Raw genomic sequence first — 12,187 nt, forward strand, 5'->3', positions numbered from 1 at the left:
CCATTCAGCAACCCAAAACGCTTTCAAAAGCGTCTAATTTCTTAGGTTTGATTTATGACTGGAAATAAGAGCTGAAGACGCTTTTGAACCAGACTGGAAATGCTTGCAGGCATCTGCTCAGAAGTTCCTCATCCCATATTCTCCAATGGTCCAGATTTGAAACGAGCACAACTGATGAAACATCTATTGTCCCAATTTGCAACAACTTTCCAAAATGTCCCTATTTCTCTCTATGTAACCCTTTTGGACCTTAGCTTTCTTCAATTGCTGCAAAGTGCAAAATTGGTTCGAAACAAGAGGGAGAGGCGAGAAGCAATGGCAGTAAAATGGGTGTCCGGCTGCATTAATTCTGCACCTAAGATGTTTCTTGCTCGACTTTCATCCTTGCCAAGGGAAACCTTTCCCAACTGGCTCTTTGACCCTGGCGGCTACCATCCACTCTCTCTAATCAAAAGCAAAGAAGCAGGACGTTAGGAACATGGCGGTGGTGGCGATGGCAGTTCATGCGAAAAGATCCGCTTCCACTTCAGTCCCTGCCGGATGAATGAGGCTTTCATGTTGGCGGAGCAGTGAACTGGAGATGCCACTGACAGTCCCAAATCGTTGGGCGAAACTATTTGCACAGCCCGTTCTTGTGAATAAGTTTGGTCGAGCAGAGAGAATGCCTCTCTTGGACCACAGCCATCCCCTCCGTCCCTTTGGAGAGGCCGGGTCAGAGTGAGGGAACGGGTTCCCTTCCTCTCTTGTTGATGGAGGTTACAAAATTCCAAGTGAGTAAAACACAGAACGGCTGCCCCAACAGGTAAGTCAGTTCCTTCAGGCTAAGTCCTGTAGCACATTGCTAAAGATCCTAGCATTCATCCATCACTGACCCTGAAACTCAACTCAAAAGCCAGCAGCTGTCCCAAGTGACAGAGTCCGACCTTGTTGATGAATGAGACACTTCACAAGGAAGTGACCAGCTGGTAAGATGGAGCTGGTCACCTGAACCCCTTTTGCCATGTAACTCTTTCACTTGAGACAGACGATTGGCTTTTAAGGTTGGGTTGGCAAGCATTTATGATCACGGCAGTGGTACTCCAATCTTATTTTTTGTGTTTGTGTCAGGACCGACTTGAGAAACTGCAAGTCACTTCTGGTGTGAGAGAATTGGCCGTCTGCAAGAACGTTGCCCAAGGGATACCCGGATGTTTTGATGTTTTACCATCCTTGTGGGAGGCTTCTCTCGTGTCCCCACATGGGGAGCTGGAGCTAACAGAAGGTGCTCATCCACGCTCTCCCTGGATTCGAATCTGTGACCTGTCAGTCTTCAGTCCTGTCGGCACAAGGGTTTAACCCACTGCGCCACCGGGGGCTCCTTCAAATCTTAATGTAAATAGGATAACTTAAAAAGAATGCCAATGCCCGCTACTCTTTCTACTTTGATGCTATTTCTAGACCTTTTTAACCATTGGATGGGAATAATAAATGGCAATAATAATTGCCCCCCGTCCCAACTTTGCATTGGTGTCTTTCCCCTCTCCGCAGAATGACCCTTGATTGATCCACAAGCCATACAGAAACCCAACTTTTTGACCCTCAAACTTGCCCTCAACTTACCCATGATGTCAACACCCATGAGCATATATAGAAGATACATGTTTATCTTCCACCATTGCTGTGTTCCTAATGCTGCGACTCCTTAATACAGTTCCTCATGTTGTGGTGACCCTCAACCATAACATTATTTTCGTTGCTACTTCATAACTATAATTTTGCTACTGCAATGAATCATAATGTAAATATCTGATATGCAGGATGTATTTTCATTCACTGGATGAACTTTGGCACAAATACTCGACATGCCTAAATTTGAATACTGAGGGGGTGGTGGGGGGATTGATTTTGTCATCTGAGAGTTGTAGTTGCTAGGATTTATAGTTCACCTACAATCAAAGAGCATTCTGAACTTCACCAGTGATGGAATTGAACCAAACTTGGCAGACAGAATTCCCATGACCAACAGAAAATACTGGAAGGGTTTGGTGGGCATTGACCTTGAGTTTTGGAGTTGTAGTTCAACCACATCCAGACAGAGAACTGTGGAGTTGTAGTTTCTGGGATTTATAGTTCACCTACAATCAAAGAGCATTCTGAACTTCACCAACGATGGAATTGAACCAAACTTGGCAGACAGAATTCCCATGAACAACAGAAAATACTGGAAGGGTTTGGTGGGCATTGACCTTGAGTTTTGGAGTTGTAGTTCACCTACATCCAGAGAGCACTGTGGACTCAAACAATGATGGATCTGGGCCAAACTTGGCACAAATACTCAATATGCCCAAATGTGAACACTGGTGGAGTTTGGGGAAAATAGACCTTGGTATTTGGGAGTTGTATTTACTGGGATTTATAGTTACAATCAAATTAGTTTTAAAATTTGGGCATATTAAGGATTCATGCCAAGTTTGGTCCAGATCCATCATGGTTTGAGTCCAGAGTGCTCTTTGGATGTAGTTGAACTACAACTCCAAAACTCAAGGTCAATGCCCACCAAACTCTTCCAGTATATTCTGTTGGTCATGGAAGTTCTGTGTGCCAAGTTTGGCCAGTTCCATCATTGGTGCAGTTATGAAGTAGCAACGAAAATAATTTTTTGGTTGGGAGTCACCACAACATGAGGAAGTGTATTACAGGGTTGCGGAATTAGGAAGGATGAGAAACACTGTCCTAGAGCCTCTGGCATGACTCTGATATTCCTTGGCTGCCTCCCACTCAAGTACTAACCAAGGCTGACCCTGCTTAACTTCCAAGACCTGACAGGATCAAGTCCTTGGTGATTTTGGGACCATCATCTCAAAAAGAAAAGTGAAGGACAATTTATATTTGACGGCTCTATTGCTCATTCCGGTTGCTCAATCTGTCTGATGATGTTCCTCATTAATTTTATGATTAACATAAATTTCCAAAATGGAAAGATCTTTATTTTTTCCATGGAAAAATGCAGCAGTGGAAAAAACTTTTCCAAGCACATTTTCCGTTGCATTTCCGTGGTGTTTTGGGGCAGAAACGATTCCATCCGCATTATAGCAGAAACATTCTGTCCGCACTCTGGCGGCTGGACTGGGATCAAATGGGCAGATGGGCTCCTCTTTTGCCAACTGAAACAAGTGCTTCCGTTCCGGTTTTCAAAATCTTGAAGCTATTTGAATGTAATTAACACAACGGCGTCTCCGACGGGTCAGGAAGTTTACTGGTGCATCTACACCAGGCATGGGCAAACTTTGGCCCTCCCGGTGTTTTGGACTCCAACTCCCACAATTCCTAACAGCCTCAGGCCCTTTCCTTTTCCCCCTCAGCCGCTTAAGCGGCTGAGGGGGAAAAGGAAGGGGCCTGAGGCTGTTAGGAATTGTGGGAGTTGGAGTCCAAAACACCGGGAGGGCCAAAGTTTGCCCATGCTGGATATACACTGTCGAATTAATGCAATGTGACACCATTTAACTGCCTTGGCTTAATGATATGGAATCCTAGGAGTTATAATTTGGTGATGCAAAGGAGCTCTGAGGCAGAGAAGGCTAAAGTCCTTGCAAAACTACAACTCCTACAATTTCATGGCTTTTAAACTGCATTAATTCAACAGTGTAGATGTACCTCATGACTCACCGCCACTTCATCTACGGCCCCATCTACACTGCCGTATTATCCAGTTTGAACCGTATTATAATGGTCAGTATCGACTCATATAATGCAGATTGAATTGCATTGTATGAATCTAAACTAGGTTGTTGTAGGTTTTTCGGGCTATATGGCGATGTTCTAGAAGCATTCTTGCCTGATGTTTCGCCTGCATCTATGTCAAGGATCCTCAGAGATTGTGAGCTAAAATGACTGAACTGTGGCGATCATACTTTGACCTCACAACCTCTGAGGATGTTTGCCATAGATGCAGGTGAAATGTCAGGAGAGAATGCTTCTATGACATGGCCATATAGCCCGAAAAACCTACAACAACCCAGTGATTCCAGCCATGAAAGCCTTCAACAATACATGATTGAATCTAAACTGCTCAATCCAATTAATCTGCATTCTGAAACTGGATTATATGGCAGTGTAGATGGGATCAACGTCTCCTTCCATTCCTTTCCTCCAATCTGACACTTACACTGTATAATGAATGCAGTTTACATGCTACATGAATCCTAGATTTACACCGTATTTAGCCTTCTCAAAGAATGCTAGGGCCTCACCAAACTACAACTCCCAGGAGTCCAGTGCATTGAGATATAGTGTAAACTGCATTAATTTTACTGTGTTGATCAGTAGTTTCCAACTTTTTTTTGACCAGGGACCACTTTGACCAGGGACCACTCTCCAAAAGGGTTACCAATCAGTTTTTGGTCAACTTTAGATTCAATTTGGTTATTCAGAAAATTGCATTGGATAGACCACATCAGCTCTAGTTTCTGATACAGAACATATGCCATCCAGTAGTCGCCATCTGTTTGCCCACAGAAAATCATAATTATGAATTTAGAGCTGATGTGGGAGTAGTAATCTATTGTTGGTAGTCAACCTCTCCCCTCCCGACATCCCCATTGCTTCGGCACTATAAGAGGGTTTCACGAGACCAGTCGCTCTCATTGCAATTTGGTTTCAAGGCAATGATGTAGTAATGGCGAGGCCACGGATCATATTTTCCCTCTTGTGGACCACTGGTGGTCCACGCATCACAGGTTGGGAACCACTGGTGTAGATGTACCCAATGCTATTCTATTTATTTATTATTTATTTCGAGGTTTTATATACCGACCCTCTCACCTTCAAAGAGGGATTCGGACCGGTTCACAACATGTGTTAACATACAAAAAATATACAATAACAACACAATGCCACTTCATTACACGATTAAAATATCAGCACCATACACATTAAAATATTAACATCCTAGTTAAAAGAGTTTGCTTACAATAAGCAAACTCTTCTAGTTTGCTTACAATAAAAAAGTGTTAACTCACATTTCCCTTGTTCGGTTTTACTTCCTTCGATGAAGAGGAGGCAGAGCATGCAGGCTAAAATAAACCTCACGTTCTCCAGTCTCCATTTCGTCCACATCTTTGCCATCAGGGAGACGAAAGGAAGGAAAAAATCCTCAGTTGCAGGCTGAAGCTGTGAGAAAAGAAAAGCTAAATTTATTCCATCTATTAAGGATATAGTATACTCTCAGCACGGTACATTATATCAACTTTGAGAAAATTGTATCAACTTTGAGATAATTGCATCAGAAACAAGAAAGGAGATTTCATCTGAACATTAGGAAGAACTTCCTGACTGAGAGAGCCGTTCAGCAGTGGAACTCTCTGCCACAGAGTGTGGTGGAGGCTCCTTCTTTGGAGGCTTTTAAACAGAGGCTGGATGGCCATCTGTCGGGGGTGCTTTGAATGCTTCTTGGCAGGGTGTTGGACTGGATGGCCCATGTGGTCTTTTCCAACGCTATGATTCTATTATTATTATTATTATTATTATTATTATTACTAGCCATCCCCTGCCATGCGTTTCTGTGACCCACATGGGGGTTCTGTGCGGGAGGTTTGGCCCAATTCTCTCGTTGGTGGGGTTCAGAATGCTCTTTGACTGTAGGTGAACTATAAATCCCAGCAACTACAACTCCCAAATGTCAAGATTCTATTTTCCCCAAACTCCACCAGTGTTCATATTTGGGCATATTAGCATTTGTGTAGAGTTTATCCAGATCCATCATTGTTTGAGTCCTCAGTGATCTCTGGATGTAGGTGAACTACAACTCCAAAACCAAAGGACACTGCCCACCAAACCCTTCCAGTATTTTTCTGTTGGTCATGGGAGAAGTGTGTGCCAAGTTTGGTTCAATTCCATCGTTGGTGGAGTTCAGAATGCTCTTTGACTGTAGGTGAACTATAAATCCCAGCAACTACAACTCCCAAATGACAAAATAATTTTTTTTTGAGTGAAGGGCATACATTGGGTTGTTAGGTGTCTTATGTCCAAATTTGGTGTCAATTCTTCCAATGGTTTTTGTGTTCTGTTAATCGAACATTACAAACGAACATTACATTTTTATTTATATAGATTATTATTATTATTCAATGATTCTAAGACAAAGAATTACAGGAGATTCTGGAAGCTGTTGTCCAAAGAAGGCATTTTCCAAATATTTCTTTTGGTGCGTCTACTCTGTAGAATTAACACAGTTTGATACCACTTCAATGTCATGGCTCAAAGCTATGGAATCCCTGGAGATGCAGTTTTATGAGGTCTGTCGCCTCTTCTGCTAAAGAGTGGTGGTGCCTTGAGCCTTGGTACCTAAAGTGGGATCAAACTGCATTATTTCTGCAGTGTGGATACAGCTCTTGTTAGCATGGACCCAATTGCTTCCAACCAGCAAGTGGATCTGTATATCTGTGAGAGAAAACCAATGGAAAGCTAATAGCTAGAGCCAAAAATATTAAATCATTTTGCAAGTGTTATAAACGGTCTTGTTTTGGAATTTCTGATACATCGACCACAAAACAAACAAACACGGCTTAAGGAGCCAACTGCTGTCAAAACTAGACCTTTTTCCAGAAGCTGCATGTGCAATGCTAATTCCCCTTTTAATTGAAAGTTTCCAGTCTTACAATAAATATACATGATGGGTTTTTTTTAAAAAAAATATTTTCCAATTGAGCAAGAGTCACTTTAATTCCTGGGCTTGTGGTGTTGCAATGGCTCTGCTTTCTTTCTTAATTCCTAGGTTGCATCAACACTGTCGAATGAATGCAGTTTGACACCACTTTAACTGCCGTGCCTTCATGCTATGGATTTGTAGGCAAAGGTAAAGGTATCCCCTTGACATTAAGTCTAGTTGAGTCTGACTTAATGCTCATCTCCATTTCTAAGCTGAAGAGCTGGCATTGTCCGTAGACACCTCTAAGGTAATTTGGCTAGCATGACTGCATGGAGCGCTGTTTTCTTCTCACTGAAGCGGTACCTATTGATCTACTCACATTTGCATGTTTAAGAACTGCTAGGTTGGTACAAGCTGGAGCTAACAAGGGGAGCTCACCCTGTCCCATAAATTCGAACTACCAGTCAGCAAGTTCTGCAGCTTAGCAGTTTAACCCACTGCGCCACCATGGCCACTATGGATTTGTAGGAAGCTGTATTTTTGCAAGGCCTTTAGCCTTCTCTGTCAAAGAGGGCCAGTGCCTTACCAGACTACAAATCCCATGAACCCATAGCATGGAGTAGGCGCCTCCAGTGGTGCAATGGGTTAAACACTTGTGCCAGCAGGACTTTCTGACTGCAAGGTCAGTGGTTCAAATCCGGGGAGCAGGGTGAGCTCCTATCTGTCATCTCCAGCTTCCTATGAAGGAACATGAGAGAAGACTTCCACAGGATGGCAAAAGATCTTCTGAGGAGGCCCTGCTCACGAAAACATGGATTTGGGATCAGGCATTCGGACAACCTGGCAGATGAAAAAGGACGTGGCGATAGAATGGAATTAACATACGGAATGGAATTAAGGAACTCTGGACAACGCACGCTGAGTGTGTGAATAGTTTTTAATGATAGTGTTATTGTTAACTGTTTAATTGTGATAAATGCTGATTGTTGTTTATATGTATATGTACTCTATGTAGGCATCGAATAGTGCCTTTTTTGTAAGCCGCCCTGAGTCCCCCCTAGGGGGTTGAGAAGGGCGGGGTAAAAGTAACTATAAATAAATAAATAATAAAACATCTATGTGTCCTCTGAGCAACGTCCTTGCAGGATGTTGTGCTGGTAGAAATCTGGGGAGAGCAGATTCAAATACAAGGAGAGGAGGTCAAGCTCCCTCTGTCAGCTCAAGCTCCCCATGTGGGGACATGAGATAAGCCTCCTACAAGGATGGTCAAACATCAAGACATCCTGACATCACCTGGGAAATATCCTTGCAGACGGCCAATTCTCCCACACCAGAAGCAACTTGCAGTTTCTCAAGTCACTCCTGACACACACACAAAAAGCATGGAGCCATGGAAGTTCAGGTGGAGTCAAAATGCATTCATTCTTTAGAGTAAATACACTCATCATGTTGCATCTACACCCTGGGATTAATGCAGTTTGGCGCCACTTCAATGGCCAAGACTCAATGCTAAGGAAACGTGGGAGTTGTAGTTCTACAAGGTCTTTAGCTTTCTCTGCCAAAGAGGTTTGGTGCTTTACCAAACTACAAATCCCATGATCCTACAGCATTGAGCTTTGGCACATCAAATGATATCGTATTGTATCAATTCTACAGTATAGATGCACTCTAAAGCTGGATCTACACTGTGATATAATCCAGTTCAGTGAATTAATCTGCACTCTGAAACTGGATTATATGGTAGATCCAACCTAAGTATTCTTTGGTATTCAAGAGGTGCTTTGAATTTCTATTTCATAGATAGATAGATAGATAGATAGATAGATAGATAGATGTGTGTGTGTGTGTGTGTGTGTGTGTATAGATAGATAGATAGATAGATAGATAGATGTGTGTGTGTGTGTGTGTGTGTGTGTATAGATAGATAGATAGATAGATAGATAGATATGGATATAGATATAGATATATACATACATACACATATACATGTATATGGAATATTGAAATATCTTTTGGTCGCTCTGGACCCAAATGGCTTTCACCAGCTAACATAATTTTGCAAGGTTGAGACATGAAATGGAAAAAAAATATTCTTTGGGTGTTGCAAGAGCGACACAGAAGATGATGTTTCTCATTAGTAGTGGCTAATAATAAATCATTTAATGGTCGAGCTTGTCTTTCCATTGATGGAAAAATGAAGAGATCAAAGGAAAATTGACTTCCCCATCATATTCCGTTGGGGATAATTTCCGAATGGAAGCCGCATCTTCAAGCTGCCTTCTTTCTATAATACTCTCTTGAATGCAAAGAGGGTTTTTGGCTAAGGGAAAAAGCAAACCAGTTCCTGTTTCACCAAATAGAATAATAGAATCCTAGAGTTGGAAGAGACCTCATGGGCCATCCAGTCCAACCCCATTCTCCCAAGAAGCAAGAAAATTGCATTCAAAGCATCCCTGACAGATGGCCATCCAGCCTCTGCTTAAAAGCCTCCAAAGGAGACTCCACCACACTCCGGGCACTCTCTTTTGTCTAAGGATGCAGTGGAGAATGAATGCAGCTTGACACCAGTTTGGCTCTTATGGCTCAATGCAATGGAATCCTGGGAGCTGTAGTTTTGCAAGGTCTTCTGCTCTCTCTGCTGAACCCCAACTCCCAAGATCCCATAGCAAAGACTTTGTCAAACTATAACTCCCAGGACGGTATAGCTTTGAGCCATGGTAGGGAAAATGCATTAATTCTGGAGTGTAGATGCATTGTTTTGCATCCAAACAATGAAATATTAATATTAATAACTAGCTGTCCACTGCCACATGTTGCTGTGGCCCACATGGGGGTTCAGTGTGGGAGGTTTGGCCCAATTATATCATTGATGGGGCTCAGAATGCTCTTTGATTGTAGGTGAACTATAAATTCCAGCAACTACAACTCCTGAATGTCAAGATTCTATTCTCCCCAAACTCTACCAGTGTTCACATTTGGGCATATTGAGTATTCGTGTAGAATTTGGTCCAGATCCATCATTGTTTGAGTCCACAGTGATCTCTGGATGTAGGTGAACTACAACTCCAAAACCAAAGGACACTGCTCACCAAACCCTTCCAGTATTTTCTGTTGGTCATGGGAGAACTGTGTGCCAAGTTTGGTCTAATTCCATCATTGGTGGGGTTCAGAATGCTCTTTGAATGTAGGTGATTGAGTTCAGAATGTTCTTTGATTGTAAGTGAACTATAAATCCCAGCAACTACAACTCCCAAAAGACAAAATCAATTTTTTTGAGTGAAGGACATACATTGGGTTGTTAGGTGTCTTGTGTCCAAATTTGGTGTCAATTCGTCCAGTGGTTTTTGAGTTCTGTGAATCCCACAAACGAACATTACATTTTTATTTATATAGATAATAATTTATTATTATTATTATTATTATTATTATTAATAATAATAATAAAATTTCATTGTTTGGATGCAAAACAATGCATCTGTACTCCAGAATTAATGCAGAATTAATGCATTTTCCCTACCATGGCTAATAATAATAATTAATAATATTAACAATATAATAAGGATAAATAAAAGAAAACTGGGTGATTCAAGGGCAGGTTGCCCCCACTTCTGTCCCCAAATATGCCGTCTAAATATTGCAAAGAGATTAAAAATCTCTGGGCGGTCGCTTCAAACTGAGCGTGGGCAAACATCGTCTCCCAGGCGAACGTCCAAGACTTAAATTTGTGCTGGAAAGCTGCCCATTTTCTTGTTTCCAAAGGAGTTGGTAGGGTTTACATTAGAGCATGCCTTTCTCTTGTTGTTGCAGTTTCCGCATCTAACCCCATCACTGCAATAGGCACGGGGATTATCAATAGGAGCATAGTGTGTAGATCCAGGGAAGTCATGCTACCCCTCTATTCTGCTTTGGTTAGACCACACCTGGAATATTGTGTCCAATTCTGGGCACCACAATTCAAGAGAGATATTGACAAGCTGGAATGTGTCCAGAGGAGGGTGACTAAAATAATCAAAGGTCTGGAGAACAAGCCCTATGAGGAGTGGCTTAAAGAGCTGGGCATGTTTAGTCTGAAGAAGAGAAGGCTGAGAGAAGACATGATAGCCATGTATAAATATGTGAGAGGAAGTCACAGGGAGGAGGGAGAAAGCTTGTTTTCTGCTTCCCTGGAGACTAGGACACGGAACAATGGCTTCAAACTACAAGAAAGGAGATTCCATCTGAATATGAGGAAGAACTTGCTGACTGTGAGAGCTGTTCAGCAGTGGAACTCTCTGCCCCTGTCTCCTTCTTTGGAAGCTTTTAAACAGAGACTGGATTACCATCTGTGAGAGTGCTTTGAATACAATTTTCCTGCTTCTTGGCAGGGGGTTGGACTGGATGGCCCATGAGGTCTCTTCCAACTCTGTGATTCTATGATTCTATAATCTAAACTGCAGAATTAATGCAGTTTGACACCCCTTTAACTGCCATGGGCCAGTGCTAAAGAATCCTGGGGTGCATAGTTTGGTGATGCACCAGCCCTATTTGGCAGAGAAAGCTGAAGACCTTGCAAAAGTATAAATACCACGATTGCATCACATGGAGCCACAGCAGTAGGCTGTTAGGAATTGTGGGAGTTGAAGTCCAAAATACCTGGAGGGCAATGTTTGGGTTACAGGAAAGAGATAGCTGTAACATCCAACATTTAGGGCTTTTCTGGGATTCTAGTGCATGAAACATTCCATTCTGTATCAACATTTCGAATCCATGCTCAGTCACAGAAACCCATCCTTGGCAAATCACACTATCTCAGCTTCAGAGGAAGATTATGGCAAACCTTTGCCACATTTGTAGACCAAAGGTGCATCTATACTATGGAATCAATGCAGTTTGGTGCCACTTGGGCTTCATGCATGGTGAAGCCACTCTGGCGCAATAGGTGTAGGCTGAACCTGAAGACCTGAAGGTCGGAGGCTCGAATTCATGAGATGGGGTGAGCTCCTGTCTGTCAGCCCCAGCTTCCCAGGTGGGCACATGAGAGTAGCCTCCCACAGCATGGCAACACATCCGGGCATCCCCTAGGCAATGTGTCTCACACCAGAAGCAACTTATATTCTCAAGTCGCTTCTGACACGATAAAAAAATGCACCAGAATCATGGGAGTTGTAGTATTTATTTATTTATTTCCTATATTTATATCATGCCCTTCTCACCCCCCAAGAGGGGATTGAGGGCGGCCTCACAAAGCACCATACAGTGTCAACAAGGCAAGAGAAGGCAAGACTTTTAGCCTTCTCTGCCAGAGCGAAACTACATCTCCCAGGATTGAGCCATGGCGGTTCAAGTGGGGCCAAACTGCATTCATTCTAAAGTGTACATGCGCTCTCTGGCTCATGGAAACTCAGTGGGGAAGTCACACTCTCTCAGCCTTTGAGGATGGCAAAAGCAACCCATCTTTAACTAAACATCTCAAGGAAAGTGATAAGTTCACCTTTGGTTTCACCATACATCCTAAATAATCTACACTCAACAGGAGCACAAAGTTATTATTATTATTATTATTATTATTATTATTATTATTAT

At 42.5% G+C, this 12,187-nt stretch overlaps 1 protein-coding gene across 1 annotated transcript in view; it reads right to left on the minus strand.

Annotated features, from left to right (window-relative positions):
- CHRDL1 (chordin like 1) overlaps window positions 1–5,148 on the minus strand; it is a 37,590-nt gene extending 32,442 nt beyond the window's left edge. Inside the window, exon 1 of the mRNA XM_060756202.2 lies at window positions 4,998–5,148. Within this exon, the coding sequence (XP_060612185.2) occupies window positions 4,998–5,103 (106 nt within the window). The 5' untranslated portion in view covers window positions 5,104–5,148. The remainder of the gene's footprint in view (window positions 1–4,997) is intronic.
- Window positions 5,149–12,187: the final 7,039 nt, after the last annotated feature.

This window comes from Anolis sagrei, chromosome 10 (assembly GCF_037176765.1).
Source record: "Anolis sagrei isolate rAnoSag1 chromosome 10, rAnoSag1.mat, whole genome shotgun sequence".
NCBI lineage: Eukaryota > Metazoa > Chordata > Lepidosauria > Squamata > Dactyloidae > Anolis > Anolis sagrei.